Genomic DNA, 20196 nt, shown 5'->3' with positions numbered 1-20196 from the left:
CTCAGTGGTAGTTTATTTTTTTAAGTGTCTAAGAATCCATCAGCCTCCATAAGCACCTCTCTCCATGAGGCCATATAAATACATTACATACAAATACACTGGTGCATTTACAAAATGACCAGGTGCTAGCAGTGGTGGACTAAGCAGTCAGATGAATTAGTTCACATTCGACAATGCTGGGGATTTCTCACTGCTGTGCAGAGACCCCCCAGAACTGGAATCCCAGCCTAGGCAGGGGTCTGAACAGAACAGGAGCATGGATGGACATCCCCTTAGGAGGGAAGGAGACTTCCGGTGGCACACAAGTCAGCTCCATAGTTCAGTTAAGGTCCGCAGGAGAGCGGCCCAGTGGTCAATGCTCCTTGTTACCCACTGTTGAGACCCTGATACCAAGAGCAGCCTTGGAGCCGCCTGCAGTCACAGGAGGAGGAAGGTGGTGGGAGAGAGTCAGCTAGCACTGAGAGCGCCTCCTAGCTTCTGCAGCAGCACACTGCAAGCAAGGAAGTAGCAAGATTTCAGAACCAGCCTGCTGAAGACAGACATACCCAGAGGGAGATGCTGGGCAAGGGTGTGTGTATGTGTGTGGTGGTGGTGGTGGTGTGTGCGTGTGTGGAGGGGAAGAATATGGAAACAGACACCAGAGCCTGCTGGGGCTAAACCAGGTTCCTTGAGGACCTGCCTCAATGGAGGAACGAGCCTCCTACACATGCCCACCGCGAGAGGTTAGTAGGGAGAGCGTGCACCCCAGCGTTCATATGTCTAAGCAGGCTTGATCCACAGCTGCTTGGCTTCAATGTCACAGCTCCACAGGAACAGACAACAGAGCAACACCCGCCCCTCACTTCCTCCTTTTTCCACGGAAGGGCCAGAAAACCCATCAAACTCATCGAAGCAGGCGAGACTGGGCAATCCAAACCAGCGTCGAGGGGGCAGTGGGATGAAGGGGACCCTTCGTGGTGTGTGTGTACTGCTCCCCCGCTCACGGCAGGGAAGACTCAGCAGCTTTAAATCCTTCAGGTCTTCAAGAGGCTCCCGCAGCCTCGGGGCGCTCAGCGCACAGAGAGGGTTTTCGAGCGGTGTTTCTTCACCCCCAGTGCTGGCAGGAAGCTCCTCCTCGGGTGGGAGCCTTGTTTCTCCAGTGAAGCCTCCAGACTGCAAGGGAAGAGCAGGGGGTGGAAAATGTCAGGCTGGGGACACCATATACCAGTGCTGAGGCAACGTGCTCCCCTGTCAAATCCCAGATCAGCCAGCAAATTATACCCACGGCCCTTTGGATCCCAGCCATCCATTTCTGGCTTGTGATAGGTTGGCAGAGGCACAGGGCAGGGAGAAACAGCTGTCCCCTTCAGTTCTCCCTCAGCCACTCCTTTCAGTCCCCATTGCAGAGAGAGAGCTGCATTGCCCTACCCAGGGAGGCACTTCTCCAACTGCACCACTAGGGGGCAGTGGTTTCAGCTTCCTTTTTCCCCTGGACTCACACCCAGGCTCCCCGGACTATGAACAGCTCATGCCTTGCTCCTTCTGCCAGGCTGCTGCTCCCAGGGTCCCGGTTTCTGGCACCTGCCCAGTAAACGGTTTCATCCTTAGGCAGCTAGAGCGAGAGGCAGCATATACAGGGGGCGCTCCTGGGGGGAAATAGCTGGCTGCGGGGGAATGGCACATGGGGCCTCCCATCCCTAGGTCCTGGGGTGGTGGTGACCAAGGAGGGATCTCCCACCTGCTGATGGCTTGGTGGCCTGGGTGAAACAAGTTCTAGGGGCCACCTGCCCACAAGAAGGATGTTGGTAAATTGGAGAGGGTGCAGAGAAGAGCTGAAAACCACTAAAGGATGAGAAAGCCTGCCTTCTAGTGTCAGACTCGGGGGAGCGCCATGTATTTAGCTTAACACAGAGCAGGTGAAGAGGTGACGATCACAGTCTAAGTATCAACAGGGGGAACAAATATTTAATACTCTTGCCATCGAGCCGAGGAAAGTCTAACACAATTCAATGACTGGAGGTTGTAGCTAGACAAATTCCGACTGGAAATCGGGTACGTTTTTAACCTTGAGGGTAATTAACCATTGGAACTAACCAACCAAGGGCCACGGTGGATTCCCCAGCACTGACACTTTTCAAATCAAGGTTGGATTTTTTTTTTTATTTTTTTTTATTTTTTTTTTAAGAGATCTGCTCTAGGGATTATTCTGGGGACCTTCTCTGGCCTGCGCTAGGCTGGAGGTCAGACTGGTATCAGAATGGTCCCTTCTGGCCTTGGAATCTGTGCATCACAGACAGAACAACCTGGGACCCTTGGCCTCCTCAGCAGAGAGGCCATGGATCAAGTGGGCCATGGAGACTGCCCCCCCCCCCCCCGTTGGGCTCCCTCCAGCATGGCTGAGCGTCACAGGAAGGAGCCTGCCCTGCCTCTCCCTCGTCTGTACCCAAGCTGGGGTGAATGTCTGCAGGGCTTTCCCAGCAGTCTATTCACAAGGAGCTGCCTTCTCTTCCCTGCTCAGTCTCTAGGCTAGGGCAGCCTTACCTACAGTGTCTGCTGTCGATGGCAGACTCCCCGAACGGGGACGGCTCGCTGGCCCGGATGGATTTCCTGGTGATCCTGTTGATCAGCACTTTGACTTTCCCCCAGTGCGAGCGGTCGTTCTGAGAGGAAGAGTGACGGCAGCGGTGAAGCAAGGGAGGAGTGAGGGCAGCGGCTTCTCCTGCCACGTAGGTGCAAGCCAGAGCCCTGGCACCCGAACACCCAACCCCCGTTCTCAGGGATAACTCTCCCTCAGGAGACATGGGCAGGGCAGAAAGAAGGGCTTTCCCTCTGGCAGGGGCAGAGGAACCCCAAACCCCTCCCCGGGTAGAGTGGTTGGGAAGGGATAAACAAGAGTCTCAGCTGCTGGCTGTCAGGAAGCATTTCCAAAAAGCCACTTCCCCTGCAGCTGCTGGAAGTGGCGGGGGGGTGGGGGGGAAGGGGGTGCTCAGGCTGGGCAGGCATTGCACAGCGCTACTCTCGCCTGCAGAACAGCTTAGCAAGCGGCACCAGGAGAGACAGAACATAAGAGTGGCCATACTGGGTCAGACCAAAGGTCCATCTAGCCCAGTGTCCTGTCTTCCGACAGTGGCCAATGCCAGGTGCCCCAGAGGGAATGAACAGAACAGGTCATCATCAAGTGATCCATCCCCTGTCGCCTGTTCCCAGCTTCTGGCAATAAGAGTTAGACACACTGGGTAAGTGCCGGCCCACCACAGGCAAAGAAGGACACCAGAACTAGATGCACATACAGGGTCTTCACAGCATCAGGATGATTCATATGGAATTCGTAGGGGATCCTTGTTTTCTCCCTCCCCTCCCCATCCCTGCTCTGCAGGGCATGAAACTTACCCTGGGTCTCATGTTTGGCGGTAGGGTATGGGCTCCCCAGTCCGGCTGATCCAGCAGGGTGGGTGAGCTGACGCAGTGCACTGCTGTCTTCCTGGAGCAGACTGGCTCGTTCTCTGCAGGGAAGAGACAGCATCAGCACCCATTATCTGCTGAGTTAAAGCGATCAGTCCAGACGCAGCCCCCGGGAGAGAACCCAGGCCATCTAGCACTAGGGCCAGCCCCACATGGCCAGAGCCTGGGGTCAGTACTCCCTGCTTTAATGGTTTCAGAGTTGCACACCCACCTGGGAAAGCCTCATTCATCATTCACCAAGCTTAATTTCAGAGCCCAGGCCTTTTTAATGCCAGAGACCCTGTGCTTGGCATTTACCGGGGAGGTGGGAGATAGACTTCCTGGTCTGGGATTTCGCTCTCCCCAGGCCAGCGGGGGCAGCACACCCAGCCCCAAGGGGGCTTGGGGCATTGCTCTACAGGGAGAAAGCTGGCCAGTGGAAAATCCGAGGGAGCTGCTGTCAGATCGGAAGGGTGGGGCATATTCACGGGAGGGTGGAGAAATCCTTAGCAGCAGCCCTGTCCCCCTCCCCAAGGAATGAGCCACCCCAGCGAGGACATTCAATTTGCACAGCATGGGTCTCATTAATTTCAGGGGTGCAGAGAGGGAGCTCCTTGCCGCCAGGACACGCAGGGGAAGGGATTGGGACTTGGGGCTGCTACTCAAGCCAGGCTCACTCACCTGAGCTCCTGGGCAGGTCCTGGAGCACTCTGGTGTCTGAGGCTGAGCGCGCCCTGAAGGGGTGGGGCCTCCAAGAGTCCAGAGGCAAATCCTCCTCCTGCATTTCCACCTCCACCCTGTTCTCAGGCTCTGGCTGGGACAGCCCCCCCTCTTCTGGGGCTCTGCATGGCCTCTCCTCAGACGGCACCGCCTGCCAGGCAGAGAGGATGCATGGAGTGAAAAAAAGCAGCTGCAGGGATTTGGGGGGTGAGGGGAGACCTCTAGTCATTCCCGCCCCCACCCTCATAGCGAAAGGAATCCCAAAACCCAGGGAAGACCCACCTTCCCCCTCTTCCTCAAAAGTACACCTCTACCTCGATAGAACACTGTCCTCAGGAGCCAAAAAATCTTACTGCGTTGTAGGTGAAACTTGCTTTGATCCACCAGAGTGCGCAGCCCCGCCCCTCGGAGCGCTGCTATACGGCGTTATATCGGGTGGCGTTATATTGAGGCAGAGGTGTATCTGAGACAGCCCCACCATGGCTGGAGATCTAAGAGGACAGAGGACCCACACACACATACCCCACCTTCCTCCCAGGGGATCACACGACTGCAAGGTGTGCAGCGACTCTTTCTGGGGGATACAACTGGACAAGCAGCTGCATCCTCCCTTAAGGAATGGTAAGACCTAACCACTGCCCTCCCACCCTGGTTCCTAGCCATGCCCATTCCCCTGTGCCCCCCCGCACGGCCAGCCTTACGTTCTCAGCCTGCTGGCCCCACAGCCGACTCTCCATCGCCTTCTGCTGCTGCTGGAGCTGCAGGTTGGCCTGCTGCAGTTGGGCAATCTTCTCCAGCATCAGGCAGATGTGCTCCAGGTAGCGCAGGCCCTGGCCAGGGAGGGTTAAAGAGGAGTCTCTCCGCACCTGGGGGATGACACAGCACAGCGCGTCAGGCACAGGCAGCGTTGGGGACAGGGCACGACCTGCAGCTCTCAGTCGCTCCCACCAGGGCAGCACTTGTTGCTCCCCCCAGTTTGTCAACATCTTGCAAGGGGTCAAGGTGCCCAGAAACAAACGCAGTAACCTGGGGGGCAGGGTGGGGAGAGGTCCATGGAGGGGCTATTCACTAGAGGGGACCCATCCCAGAGGGAGTGTACTAGAAACACACAGCTGGGGACGATCTCCATGGTGTGGCCAGGATGGGACAGATCAGAACCTTCCCAACAGGGGCTGTGTTCAGACTGCAATGCTCCCTGCATCCGTTCCTGGCTCCCAGATCCCACACTGGCCTCCCCAGGAACAGCACCAATGTGAATAGCTGATACAGCCGCCTTTGGCCTCTCCCACAGTGCTAGCCTCAGGGTCCGTGCCATGAACACGCCACAACACACCCTTGAGGGGTGGGTCAGGGCAGAGCGAAGCACCTAGATGGAGATCTGGATTTGCAGAACCCCCGGGGGAGGGCTGGGGGCACAGTCAGATTTCCTCCTCCCCCACATTCAGCCCCTGTAGCCCCCTGACTGCTGGCACTTCCTCAGCAACACACACTCTGAAGAGGTAGCTAGAGAGATAGCAGCTGTTTAAGGGGTTTAAACCAGATTATGAAACTAGGGCATCCCAATTATGCCTGATGCAGGCTGGCTCCATCCCTCTCCTCACACGGGGAGAGTGGGTTGTTTGTGGGTTTTTTGGAGGGGGGTGGAATCGGATCTATGCCAGGGACAATCCAAGAGGAGATGAGGCTCAGGGCTTATTCAGTTCTAAGAGCAAGCAAGGAGCCAAAGCTGCAGAGGCTGGACTCTGCCAGCTCCATCGTTCCGGGACCTACAGAGACACCCAAGCCCTACACCTCCTCCCACTTCCCAGCACGGAGCAGCGCACAGACGCACTGCACCGGGGAGGGACAGAGCCGTGGACGGACACGTCGCAGCAGAGGACAGGTTATGTTCAGAGGGTGGTTAAACACTTCACTGTGTAATTGGGGTTGGGGCCGAATGAAGGTTACATTCCTTGAGGTCACTGCCCCCCTTTGCTTACTGGGGAGGTTGTGAACTTCCCTCACAGCAGTGCTCTGCCTGCTGCCACGCCAGCTGGAAGTACAAGCCCCCTGTTATACTGATGGAAAGCACAAAGTTCATGGAGCAGCAGCCTTTTCCCCACCCAACAGCTCCTCTCAGCCAGGCAATCCCATCTCAGGTCAATGAGTCCAGCATCTACCTGTCCGCATGGCACCTGTATCTTGCCACTGCCATTGGCCTCTGGCCCTTGGATCAATCCCTGGAATGCAGCCTGCAGCCCTGAGCTCCGGGGTCTCCAGGTGACAGGCCAGAGCTCCGGCCAGTGACCAGCCCAGACAGGGAAGCCAGCAGACTCCCACAGATCCTCCCAATGGGCCTCTCCATATCTACCCAGCCTTCTTGTGTCCCAACCCCCCTGCCAGACGCCCAGCCCCTGGAAGGCCCCAGACACTGGACAGTCTCAGTGGCTGGGCTGGAAGGGAGTCTCAGGCTGGGCAGGGATTGCACAGCGCTACTCCTGCCTGGGGAACTGCTTAGCAGGTGGCTGGAGAGCTGCTCCCACAAGGCAAAGGGGAGAGGAGCAGGGAGGAGTTCCAGCAGCGGGCTGCTCTGTCTGGCAACACAGGCTCTCGTCCGAGTGGTATCCTGGCCCCTCGAAGCCCCAGGGTGTGGGGGGGTCTCATTGACCCCCATCCCATCTCACTGCTCCCCTCCAGCTGTACGGTACTTCCCCATGGCTCACAGCAATCACAGCAACCCAGCTGGCACCATGGACTGACAGTCAGTCCCACAGCCACAGACCTTGGGCGAGTTCCTTTGGTTCTCTCTGCCTCAGTTTCCTCAACCCGTAGCAGTTACGGGATCTCCCAGGAGGATGGTGAGGGTTATCAATAGCTATAAAGAGCTTCAGATCTTCAGGCCAAGCATCAAAACTTCCTCCCCAGTGCTGCCACCAGCTCCCAGCCCCACTGCCACCCCTACCTAGCCTGTAGGAGCTGCCCCTCACCCTGGCAGTCAGAGCGGGGGATGCAGGGCTGGTGCAACCACTAGGCAAACTGGGTTGAGGGCGCCTAAAAGCCCGCTCAGGCGAGGAGGTGGAGTGGAGGTGAGCTGGGGCGTGGGGGGCGCGGGGAGGGCCACCCGCAGTAACGGGGGGAGGCGCACAGGGGAACCGCTCCCCGCCCCAGATCACCTCCACTCTGCCTCCTCCACTGAGCACACAGCCCCTGCTCTAAGTCTCCTCCAATCGGCGCCGCAAGCCTGGGAGGGGAGGAAAATTAGAGCAACACCAGCGTGCTCAGCGGAGGAGGTGGAGCTGAGGTGAGCTGGGGCGGGCTCCCCGGGCGGGGTTAGCTGCCGCGAGGGCGGGGGGGGGCTCCCCGGGCGGGGTTAGCTGCCGCGAGGGTGGGGTTAGCTGCCGAGAGGGTGGGGGGGCAGCGGGCTCCCCGGGTTGGGGGCTGGGTTAGCTGCCGCGGGGGGGGTCCTCTGGTGGGGGGGGCGGGAGCGTGGTTAGCTGCCGCGGAGGGCGGGGTTAGCTGGGGTGGCACAAGGGGAAAGTTTTGCCTAGGGTGCGAAACTTCCTTGCACCGGCCCTGGGGGGATGACCCCAACATGCCACTATCCATCAGCACACGCAGGGCGAGGGACTACAGCATCCCCAGAGGGCTCTGTACATTGGACAGGTCCCACAGACATCCTGGGACCTCTAAGGGGCAAAGGAGGAGCCGTCCCACCTGGAGTGAGTGAGAGGAGATGGCGGTGTGGGGAGAGTCCAGCTGGCCCCACTAAGCCAGCAGAGCCAGGCACAGATGTAAGGCCTAAGAGCTCTACACTCCAGCTCACTAACAATAACTCTAATGAGTCATTGCAAGCATGCACCAAGCAGGCCACGCTGCATGGACCAGCACATGGCATCGGGACCCTGAAATGAGTGCTCTGGAGAGGGGCAGGTGCACCAGCAAAGCAGCTGGGAGGGACAACGGGCGCAGACAGGATCCCAGCAAATTCTCTTTCAATGACCCACAGGCTAGCCCTACAGGCGGAACTGGCACTGCCCCCATGCCAAAGAGAACCGAGGTCACGTGACCAGAGGGCTCTGCATCTCAGGATAGGAATCACCAGGACACTTGGACATCGGAGCCAGGTGAAACCTCATGACTATAGCTGGACAACACCTTCAGGCAAAACGTGGACATGCAGATTCAGCAACTCCGAGACAGCGCCCTGAATGGGGGGGGTGCTGGGGGTTGTTGTTTTGGGGGGGTGGGAGAGGGGGCCGCAGGGAACACAACGGATGGGGAGATGGACAACAAAATTCCAAACGAAAAAGTCAAAATGATTCAACTGAAAATTGTTTGCTGCTGCTGTTGTAGCCGCGTGGGTCCCAGGATAGGAGACAGACAGACAGACGGACAAGGTGGGGGAGGCAGAGGAGCTTGAAGAAGAGCTCTATGGAGCTCAGAACTTGTCTCTTTCACCAACAGAAGTTGGCCCAATAAAATATATTGCCTCCCCCCTCATCTCGATTCAAAACGACTTTTTCCCTGAAATTTCCTTCCATTTAGTTTCAAAAATAAAAAACCTCGACATCAAAACCAAACCTTTCCTTTGACCCCAAACTAATTTTTTCCCGACTCTTTGTACTGCCAGCAAACTGGAAAGTCAGTTATTGGCCCAGTTCCACTTACAACCAGCCCAGCGTCTGCCCACGCCACTTGGAGCATCCCAGCTTAGTCATCACAGGCGCAGTGATGACACCACAATCTAATTAGAGGCACTTCCACGTGCTTGTGTCATGGGATGGAAACGTGGAGCGTTTCCCTATCTGAAACCACCCCGCCCTGCCTGTGGCAAGATGGGCTAGAGGTGGTGGGGTGATAGCCATCCTGTCTTCCCTGCCCCCAATACAGGGGAGAACGCACAGGCTTCCTCGCAGCAGTGCCTGCGGCCCAGGCCACATCGCATCACCCAGGGAGCTGTGTTTCAACTGCTGCCACCTTTACGCTATGGCATCAGCGTGAGGCTGCTGCTCCATGCAGAACCACTACGTCTCTTAACCCATTGGCCCCATAGAGGCCACACCTGCTGGAAGTCAGTCCAGTTGCTACAGGTCTGAGGGGGGAGGGGGTTGTCCCTCTTCTCCACCCCAGCCAGCCCCTATTGAACCACAAGGAAGCCTGTTCCCGGCACTCACCTCCGCCTCCTCCCCACAGGACTCAGTGCTCTGTCCCTCTAGGCTCCGGCGGCTGGAGAGGGCTTGGCTGTGTCCCTCTGCAGCCCCCTCTTTTCCGCTCAGCCCCTGCAAGCCGTAGGAGGCCAACAGCTCCAGTTCCACCAGGCTCAGGCTGTTCCGGCCGAGCGGCTTGGGAGAGCGGCTGGGCGCGTGGAGCTTCCGAGAGCGCTGCAGCACCTGGGCCAGCTTCTTGCTGACCGACAGGTTCCGGAGGTAGGCCCGCTCCCGGAGAGGGTCTGGCTCCTCTGGCCCCTCTGCTTCGGGGCAGCCCTCCTCTGGGTCGCTGGCAGCAGAATCTGCGGTGGAGGGCTGAAACCCATCAAGACAGTCCAGAGAGAAGCTGCTCTCCGAGCCCAGCGGGGTGGAGGGTGAGTTCTCGTTGCCGGCCATCTCCACCCCGGAGTCCTCCGACTCCGACTTGAGGAGCCGCCCGCTCTTTGGGAAGAGGCCCAGCTGGTGGGGGAGGTCAGGCTCCGTCGGTGACCCGGCCGGGCCCCATAGGCCCAGCTCGCCGCTCATTCTGCTGGCCCGCTGTGGCTCGGGAGCAGGATCCGTGCTCTCTCCGGAGGCTTCCTGCAGCTTGCGGTAGACGCTGGCCGAGGTTAGCACCACGCAGCTCTCCCAGGGCTTCCGTGCGCCATCTGTGAGGCAAGAGAGATGGACTGTCAGAGAGGCTGGCTCCATCCCTCCTCCAGAGCACCGCAGCCCTGTCTCCTCCTTACCTGTGGCTATTCGAATATGGTACCTGCCCAGCCGGCAAGCCCTCCCCCTGACTCCAGCCTTCTTCCCTGCCCCATGCCTATCCCTTATTGCTCCATGCGAATTCCAAGGTGAACAACCGCAGCTCCTGGTGATTCAGGCGGGCGGGGAGTTTCAGGGAGAAACGCAGCAGAGAGCGTGGGGGGGAGTTCACCATGGAAGTTTGTGCAAAGGGTAAAGACAACACATGCATCTCTGTAGTCCTTGGGACATCAGGGGCCAGCCACTGCAGTCCCCAGCCCCTGCTCCCCTCCTTTTACAAGGTGTGTGTCAATCTAGTCCTCACTGAAAGCATCGTTCTTCCCGGAACCAGTCGGTCAGCTGTGTGCAAGCCTCCCCCACCCCACGCTGCTAATCCAGCCCCGCAGCTTTGCCAGCGCCTCAGCTCCCCAGCTATTCCAGCCCAGTGCACTCCCACAGCTCTGCCTTGCTCTTCCAGACCAGTGATTCCCACCTGGCTTTACTGAGAAACCTCATCTCCCAGCTCTGGGCTCCCCGTTCCAGCTCTGCTGATGCACCCCCGATACTCTGACAGCCCCCCCCCCACTGTTAGTCCATTTCTGAGCCTCCCACACAGCTCTGCCGATGCACTTCCATGCAGCACCTCCTGTCCCAGCCCTCTCCTGAATAACTTTGGTCCACTGGATATAGAGAAACACCCCAGGGAGACAAGGAAGACACCCACCCTCCTGTCCCCTCATTGAATCCTCCACCCCACCCCCAAGCTGTGGCTCAGCTAAGCTGTTTAAGGGACAAAAATCCACCTCCACCATCACCCCAGCCCTTCCCATGAACAGCTCAGGCGCAGTCGGAAGCATTAGTATCCTACTGCATCGCCTCAGGGCTACAGCAGCCCACCGTTATCCAGAGCCAGCTCCTCTGCTTCCCCTTCGGACTCACACCGCTTGGACCCCAAGGGTAGAGTCCTCCCTCTCCAGCCACCTCCTCCACCCACCGCCCCTTGCTCTCAGCTTTAGGGTCTGCTCCTACAATAAAGTCCACTGTGAAGACGCAAGGCTCTCCCTCCTCCATCCCTCACCCGTCCCTGGGGTTTCCAGCCTCCCAGGCAAACCGCAGGCGTAGGGACTCAAGCTGCCCTGAGTCACACTCCTTTCCCCTGGCCTGAGAGCTCACCTCCTCCAAGCCAGAGCACAACCCTCCATGAAGCCCTGGGAGGCGTGTGCATTAGGGGTAGAGGACACAGTAACTGTGGGGGAGATGTTATCAGGGAACGCTTTCCCAACAGAGAGCCACCTGGCTGCGGGACCCTCTCCGAGAGGGATGGGAGCTGCTGGTGCCTGGGACATGTGTGACTGGAGTGGGGAGCAGAAACGGATCCTGCCCTGCCCCTGGCTGCAGAACACAGAGGTCTGATCTAGTTTCTGCAAGGGCAGCTCAGAGAGGGTCACTCGCCATTTCCCTGGAAGCTGCATCCATCTCCCTGCACTGTGACCCCAGCCCTCCTCCGGCGGCTGGGTTAGGAATTGGGATCCTTTGACCTCAAGTTCTTACACCCAGCCGGGTGGATTCATTCTGCATTTTGCAGCCCATTGCCAAGCGCGCATCTGACAGCCCAGCGCGTCCCAAGTCTCCCTGGAAACATCCCCTGGGGCCCGACCCAGATCCCAGGTCCTTTGTGAATTGCATTGCAGAGGTGCTTTGTAAACAGCTCCCTCCTGGCACCAGGCCCAAACCGCATTCCTTGGCGCTGAGCAAGCCAAGGCTCCGCTGAAACTGCCACTCTCACCACGTCACTCCGTGAGAGGGTCAAGTGTCCCCCAGCCCGGGGAAGGGCGCTGGCTCAAGGGTTGTCAGCAGGTGGTGCTTTCATTTGGGCACCACAGCCCTGCTGCACGGAGGGATAACTTCCCAGCTCAGCATAGCTCTCCCTGCCCCACTCCTCACGCTGTCAGCAGGCACCAGGATTTAAGAGCCCTGTTTCTACGCTTCCCTTGCCACTAGCGCACACAAGTCACCCTCCCCACCGCTATTAGGGATACTGACTAGGGCAGAGGCGGACAAACTTTTTGGCCTGAGGGCCGCATCGGGTTTCGGAAATTGTATGGAGGGCCAGTTAGGGGAGGCTGTGCCTCCTGAGACAGCCGGGGTGGCCCAGCCCCCCACCCCCTATCCCCCCTCAATTCTCGCCCCATCCACCCCCACACACACTCCCTGTCCCCTGACTGCCCCTGGAACCCCCAATCCTGACTGCCCCCGGCCGCCCCATCCAACCCCCCCCTCATTCCTGACTGCCCCCCCAGGACCCCTGCCCCATCCAACCACTCCTTCTCCCTGTCCCCTGAAGCCCCTGACTGTCCCCCACCGCCCCATCCAACCCCCCCTCCTTCTTGACTGCCCCCCGGGATCCCTGCCCCCATTCGACCCCTCTGTTCCCTGCCCTCTGACCGCCCCAACCCCTATCCGCACCCCCGCCCCTTGACCACCACCCCAAACTCCCCTGCCCTCTATCCAGCCCACCCCACCCCCCTGCTTCCCATCCCCTTACCGTGCTGCCTGGAGCACCGGTGGCTGGTGGTGCTAGAGCTGTGCTGCTCAGAGCACCAGGACAGGCAGCAGCACCGCCCGCCAGGAGCCAGCCACGCCACCGCACAGCTCAGAGCACCGGGTCAGGCCGGGCTGTGCAGCTGTGCTGCCCCAGGAGCTTGCAGCCCCACTGCCCAGAGCATTGCGCTGGTGGCGGAGCAAGCTGAGGCTGCGGGCCAGGGGGAACAGCAGGGGAGGGGCCGAGGTGAGCCTCCTGGGGCAGGAGCTCAGGGGCCGAGCAGGAGGGAGGGTCCCATGGGCCGGATGTGGCCCGAGAGCCATAGCTTACACACCTCTGGACTAGGGACAACATACCCCAGCCTGATCAGGGAAGCCAGAGGGAACAGACCTGCCAGCAACACAGAGCCCAGCGCCATCCTGTGGAGGCCAGGCGGAAAGCACGATCCACTGCAGCGTTAACGGGTTCCACAAGGAGGCAAATCCCATCCTCCCTGCCTGTGAGGATAAGTCAGCCCAACGCAGGGCTCTCAGGAAGGGAGAGAGGCACTCCCATAAGACCAACCCAGCCACTAAGGTGCCGCAATCTGGGCTCTGCCAGTGACTCGTTCTCTCTCCAGCAGGGATGGAAAAGGGACTTCCATTGGCCGACACAGCCCATGCCCCACACTGGGGTCAGCGCAGCCAGCTCCTCAGGTGGGGGCCTGACCCACAGTCTCCAGTCACTGCCCAGAGAATACAAGTCACGCACTTTCTGCTGGGAGACAAGATGCCGTTTCCCACGCAACACACGGCTTAAAGCCACAAGGCCAGGTCTCTGCTAGGGGAGACTACGGCTTGGGATCGGCCTCTCTGCCGCCGCCACATGCACCTTCAGAGCAGGCAATATTACCCTTCCCTGATCCCCAGAGACTGGGCCTGCCCCAGAGCCCCCCAGCAGGGAATGTTTCTAGAAACCAACACCATCCCTCCCGCCCTCTCTGGCATCCTGGGAACATTAGAGACCAAAGACACTTATCTGTGCAGCTGGGCTGGGTTCAGTTCCCCTGATGGATGGATGCTGCATTGCCTGGGGAGGGCCCAGCAGTGAGATAGCTGGGTCAACTGCTTATCTACGTGAGACACAGGCAGGAATGCATCTGCCATCACCTTGCAATACGGGATATAATTGCACCCAATGTAACCAGCAAGAATTACTCGGAGATTGCAGTCCCACATCTCCTCCCATCACAGGTGCCCAAAACCCCCAGTGTGAAAGTGTCAGGAAGTGGGGGAGGGGCCCAGAAAGCAGATCCTCCAAGACAAGCTAGACAAGCTTTCATTCCCATGCTGCCGGACAGGTGGATCTAGGCTTTGAGCCACAAGCGCTGGCAGTTGCACATGCCCCCAGGTGCTACATGGGAGGAAGCCCTCCAGATGGTCTAGCTATCTGTTAAGAAGCCTTTCCACCCGCTGACCCCACCCATGGGCCAATATGGTGGTTTAGGGGTCAAGAGTGGCTTTGGGACAACCAACCAGCCACATGGATTTCAGATTTTAATATGTTATTAAAACTAACGTTAAAAAATGATATAGTACACAGGTTAAGAAAAGAGTGTCTGTACATCCGGGTGTAGTGCTTAGATTACCCACCAATACAAAGTTTGTTTTTAAAGTCATAAGATACATATAGTGCATAATCAGCAATAACCCAAATGTAGGTGAATAAATTTAAGAACACAGTTTAGATATTAGCAGCCAAGAATTCGGGTACATCACTCATGAAAAGTTATACAGAGAGTTGGTCGTGGAAAGCAAATATAGCAATAAGTGAGGATTGTCCCTCAGTAATTGAGAATTTAGGGTAGGTTGTCCATTTAGAAAATACAATCCATGAGGAAAGTATTTCAGTTACTTTCCCGACTGTGCATCTACTAGGACACCAGTTTATTTCATGCACCTCTCCTTGTTTTAGCAAGAAGAGCTCTCCCAATTCTCTTATTTCAGCTCCTTCCTTAAGCAAAAGTATTACTCTTAAGATTACTACGAACTAAGAACAAATCTTAAATCTGGACCGAGGAGGTGGAAAGACAACCACACAGACACCAACATTTCAAACTTGAGCATCTACAAAGCTAGGTAATTAGATCAACAGTTAGGACCCTGAGTAAATGGCTAGATCAGGGGTAGGCAACCTATGGCACTCGTGCCAAAGGCAGCACGCAAGCTGATTTTCAGTGGCACTCACACTGCCCAGGTCCTGGCCACTGGTCTGAGGGGCTCTGCATTTTAATTTAAATTTTAAATGAAGTTTCTTAAACATTTTAAAAACCTTATTTACTTTACATACAATAGTTGAGTTATATATTATAGACTTATAGAAAGAGGCCTTCTAAAAACATTAACATGTATTACTGGCATGTGAAACTTTAAATTAGAGTGAATAAATGAAGACTCAGCACAACACTTCTGAAAGGTTGCTGACCCCTGAGCTAGAGCTTCCAGAACTGACAAGTGTCCTGCTCCCACTTCAGACAGAGCTGCAGGTGCTCAGCACATCTGAAAAGTGAGTTAGATCACTCAGGGCTTGTCTGCACATGAAAGCTAAACTGGACTAAGGTAGGGTGTGAATTTAAAGCAGATTAACGATTCCAGGTTAGTTTAATGTGTGGACAGATTTATGCCAAATTAGTTTAACTCCGGATATACTGGAAGTGGAAGACACCCCACATAGACAAGCCCTAAACATTGATTTAGATATCTAGCTTTATCGACACCTATGTCTGAAACATAGGAGCTGGCTGTGGTCAAGCACATGCCATGGTATGGGTCGGGCATGGCGTTGTGCTGAGCCCAGTGTGGGGCCCGGGCTGTGGCAGCCAATGGAAACCCCTTTTCCACCCCTTCTGGAGAGAGAACAAGTCACCGGCAGAGCCCAGATTTGAGGATCTTGTCTGGCAGAGTTGGTCTTATGGGAGGGCATCTCTCCCTTCCTGAGAGCCCTGCATTGGGCTGACTTAATCCTCACAGGCAGGGAGGACAGGATTTGTGTCTGGAGACCAAGATGTAGGGCCACTCCTGGACACACAGACTATCCAACACAACCACATAATTTCTTGTTTGCACCCCATTATAGGGCAGCTTCTCAGCTAGTTCTTATGTATTTAATCATACACAAACAATGCTACTACAATAGTTTGCTTTGAAGATGCATGGTTCTGTGCCAGAGCTATGTCTGAACAGTCAATAATTGCCTCACAAGGTGTTGTGAGTCAGCTGAGCTAAGACAGAGATACTAGAAAGGTTAAGTAACTTGCCCAAGGTCATGCACCAACTCATGAATTCCTGGACTCTGGTTTCATGCTTGGTCCACTAGAACACATCACATTTGCCTCACATTCCAGGAAGTATCCTGACCAAAACAGAAGTGGCACAAGACCAAGATTTCATTCATACCATACACTGCAGATTATCAAGAGCCTATTGGTTTTTGAGCAAGATAAGACAGATACCTAAACAGCACATGCAACCAAAAGGCAAATGCATGTAGGACTGGCAAGCAGATTAATGCCCAATCAGACAGGCAGCAGTTAAATCTGCAGCATTCCTCATTTCCTTTAAACAACAACTTTGCAATTAATGGCCAAAAAAACCACCTTGCGGGGACATTTTTATACAAATTCCAGTAATTCCCAAATATTTCCATCAGCCTGCGGGACTGTTAGCTCCACCCCCAGTTTCAAGGTGGGGTGGAATGTACACACACAAGGTAGTTTTACAAGGAAAGACTGGAGGGAACAGATTATAACAGATACATGGGGCCTCTTGCCACCCTCTCTCTCTCTCACACACGTGTATTTAATGTTCATGCTAGCGCAGCCCTGCTAATTTCCTTATTCCCAGGACAGGCCCAGCACCAGTAACTGATGCGTAAGCTTCCTCCCTGTCCTCTCCACATGTCCATGCTGCCAACATACCTCAGTGCTGACCAAGAGGGAGCTCAGCCTACCTGCATGGCCTGCACAGTTCTTTGCCTTGGTCTGCTGCTAACACCTGTGGCTACTGGTAGCTGAACTGGGGCTTTCAGTTACTACGGATCTGAGTTGGATTTGATCCCATAAACCAGAGCTGAAAGCCTCCTTGTTCTGTCACCAATCCCAAACCCACTAGCCTCCTCCTGCATGTAGCTGAGCCAGCTGTCCATGGCACACCTCCACTTGGACATAGGTGTGGCATGTACACAGCCCCCATGCCGGGAGCTCAGAGACTCACTGCTGGCTTCTCACTGGGAATGGTTTCCAGCTCACTCTCTCCTGCATCCTAGCTCCATTCCCTGCATGGCTGTGTCTTTCCCACCCCTCTGAGGAGTCCCCTTTTCCATGCTGGAAGAGGAAATAGGGTTCAAAATAATCCAGGGGAAACAGGGCAGGGCTGAACTCAGAGCTAGGCTCAGAAGGAAGACTGACTGACACCCCCACCCCACATGTCAAACAGCGAGTCACTAGCAGAGCCAGGAACAGAACCCAGGAAACCCCTGCAGGACCCCCCACACCCAAAGCACTGAGCCCCACTGGAATTGTTCTGGGACTCTGAATTACAGAGCAGCACGAGTATTATTGCTCCTCACAGGACTGTGTTGCAGGGCCACCCAGGGGGGGGGCAAGAGGGGCAATTTGCCCCAGGCCCCGGGTCCCGCCGGGGCCCCCACGAGAGTTTTTCGGGGCCCCTGGAGCGGGGTCCTTCACTCGCTCCGGGGGGGGCTGGAAAACTCTTGTGGGGCCGGGCCCAGGAGCTTCTTCCGCTCCCGGTCTTCGCCAGCGGGGGGTCCTTCCGCCCCGGGGCGGAAGGACCCCTCGCCGGCCAATTACCGCCGAAGCGGGACCCGCCGCCGAAGTTCAGCTCGGTCTTCGGAGGTAATTCGGCGGCGGGGGGCCCTTCCATTCCGGGACCCGCTGCCGAAGTGCCCCGAAGACCCGCGGTGGGGCCCCCCCCGCCGCCGAATTACCGCCGAAGACCGGGCTGCACTTGGGCGGTGGGTCCCTCTTTGGCGGTAATTCGGCGGGGGGGGGGGGGGCCGCCGCGGGTCTTCGGGGCACTTCGGCGGCGGGTCCCGGAACGGAAGGGCCCCCCACTGCTGAAGACCCCAGGCCCCCGGAATCCTCTGGGCGGCCCTGCTGTGTTGTGATTTCCGCTGGAGGACGGCAGTCCTGGTGGGACAGACAAAGCCACAGACGGGCTGGTCTGAGTCTCCACTGCTCAGCCAGGTCCACACCAGCACACTGCTAAACTGGTTCAGAAAACCGGTTTCACCAGCAAGTTGGATAGGGCCATGTTTGACATCAGGTGTCAAGAACAGCAGTGGAAAGAGCAGTTACCCTCTCTGCTCCAGAGGTCCCCAGCTATGCGCCTTGTCTGTATGGCTGGCTGGTGGGGTCCCAAACATGTTTCTGTGTTACAGGGGGTTCTGGTGTGGAAAAGATTGAGAATAACTGAACTACAGTGGAAGTACGAGTGTGCCTAGCTCAGTGGAGCCACATCTGCTCTAGGCTAAACCACTGATCGGAGTCATGGTCAGGGATGACTCTGGAGACCTGCACCCCAGGAGGGAGTGAGCCCCATAAGGAAGCACAGTTTGTGTGCTGTAAATACACCCCTTCCTCGCCCCCCCTCCCCAAGGGAACTCCTGCAGAAAGCGCTGGCACCCACTGACTTTCCATAAGCCCCTTCCCCAGTGCAGAAGGAGCCCCCTGTGCTGGGGAGGTCAGAACTGAGGGCGGGGCAAGCCCATCCCGGACCAAGTTAGCTTCGCCCCTTCCCTCAAAGAGAGGGAGCTGCAGCGTGGAGCACTGCACCTTGGCAGTTTGTTTGTCTGGGCTGGATCGCATAGAGCCCAAACAAATCCAAAGCTTCGGGTGCACGGAGCAGGGAGTGCCCTAGGGTGCCTGCAGATCCCATACCGAGCAGGGAGCTCCCCAGAAATGGGACTCCCATCAAGGCACCCAGAGCAGGAACCGTCCCTAAGGCGCCCAGAAACAAGGGCCTGGCGTGGGGGTGACGGGGCCAAGGGAAAGCCTGGGAAACAGGAACCCCAGCAGGGCGCCCCGCACCTCGCGGGCCAGACTCGCTCCCTGCCAGCAGGGCGCACTGGGCGTAGGCACAAGGGGGCGCGGAGACCCCCTGCGAGGCGCGGGGAAGGAGCGCGCCCCGTGCAGAGCAGCAGCTCTGGGGGAGAACCGGGCCGCTCTGGGCTGCGGGCAGAGGAGTCTCTCCGCGGGGGCACGAACCCCGGAGCCAGCTGCGCGCATGGACGGGCGCTGCAAAGCTCCGGAGCGCACAGAGCCCCGGGCGTCCCCCGCCCTTCCGCGGCTCCCGCCCCCGCGGGGCTCACCTCGGCTCCAGAGCGGCTCCACCGCGAAGACCCGCCGCCTCCTCAGCATCTCCCTGCAGCGCCGAGCGGACACCGGCTCCCGCCCCGCGTGCGTGCGCCAGGCTCCGGGCGCTCGCTCTGCCCGGCCCCCCTCGGCGGGCTGCTGGCCGCGTCCTGCGGGGAGGGGTCTGCCTGGGCTGGGACGCTCCCAGAGGCCGGCTCCCCCCGCCGGAGGGGCGGAGAGAAGGGGGGGTGAATGGAGGGGGGGGGGTGAGGAGAAAATCTCTGTTCACGCCCTAGGATTTAGGCTCGGGAGGGAAGAGTCCTGCCCAGCCAGCCCGCGCTGTGCTGCGGCAACTGTCCCTTTTGTTGGCTTGAACTGGAAAATAAATCACTCATCATAAAGCTGTCGAAACCGCCGGTGCCGCAGCCCCTCTCCACAATCGGTTGAGGGAGCTAATCTCTCACGGGTACGGAGAGGGGGTGGTTTGCATAAAGCCCCGCTCAGGAGTGAGGGTACTACCGCCACGTGAGCCCAGATCTTCAAAGGCACCTAACTAACCGGTGGAGTTGCTGCCTTCCCCCAAAGTATGGGGTACAAGCCCATACTTGTATGATGCCCAATCCCCAACCTGATGGGGCAACAGTCTGATCTAAAGGCCCACTCCTTAGATGGTTCCCTTTGCAGCTATATGACCGATTTATCAGATGAGGAAACTGAGGCACAGAGAGGGGCCGCAACTTGCTAAAGAGCAATTCAGTGGCAGAGTCAGGGAGAGAAGAAGCCAGTTCACACTAACCGCACACCCAACAGAGGGCAGGGGCTGGAGTAACAGGGATAGGGCATGGAAAAACAGACTATTACACCTGTAAAAGGAAGAAAATCTCCTTCAGAACTGAGGGCACCTGCTATTATTGAGAGAGACAGGAAGTCAGACCTGCCCACTGCTGCCCTCATACAGATAAATAGGGATTGGGAACCCTAATCCTCTTGATTAGATTTACCACCTTCATCCAGCACTTAAGAGGCCTAATCCTCCAGCTAAAATCAATGCACTTGTAAAGAGAAATTAACTGCATGCACATACACCTGGAGTAGCCCCTCCTATGTCCTAACCAAAGCCTGGGTATTTCCCTGCAGGGCTACTGCTCAGAAAATATCTGCATATCAAGAGTGGTGAATTGCACTCTCCTGTTCCCCTCAACTAGCCACCTGCCTGGTTGCTTCTCACTACACAGGCTCCTGTCATTAAATGA

At 57.2% G+C, this 20196-nt stretch overlaps 1 protein-coding gene across 2 annotated transcripts; it reads right to left on the bottom strand.

The window, feature by feature from the left end:
* Positions 1-19925, bottom strand: C2H8orf58 (chromosome 2 C8orf58 homolog). Of its 2 annotated transcripts, none has more exons than XM_045003059.1 (7): positions 19807-19925; positions 9294-9973; positions 4842-5006; positions 4102-4291; positions 3370-3482; positions 2521-2639; positions 1-1152 (listed from the first exon to the last, which is right to left on the bottom strand). In XM_045003059.1, the coding sequence occupies exons 1-7, from the start codon at positions 19895-19897 to the stop codon at positions 1050-1052; spliced, it is 1461 nt and encodes a 486-aa protein (XP_044858994.1). In that variant the 5' UTR covers positions 19898-19925; the 3' UTR covers positions 1-1049. The 2 variants fall into 2 exon arrangements, with proteins under 2 accessions (XP_044858994.1, XP_044858995.1); XM_045003060.1 differs by lacking the exon at positions 19807-19925 and adding an exon at positions 18961-19806.
* Positions 19926-20196: the final 271 nt, after the last annotated feature.

Source organism: Mauremys mutica, chromosome 2 (genome assembly GCF_020497125.1).
Source record: "Mauremys mutica isolate MM-2020 ecotype Southern chromosome 2, ASM2049712v1, whole genome shotgun sequence".
NCBI lineage: Eukaryota > Metazoa > Chordata > Testudines > Geoemydidae > Mauremys > Mauremys mutica.
Note: the sequence above shows the minus strand (reverse complement) of the source record. Positions and strands in the feature narration are given on the sequence as shown.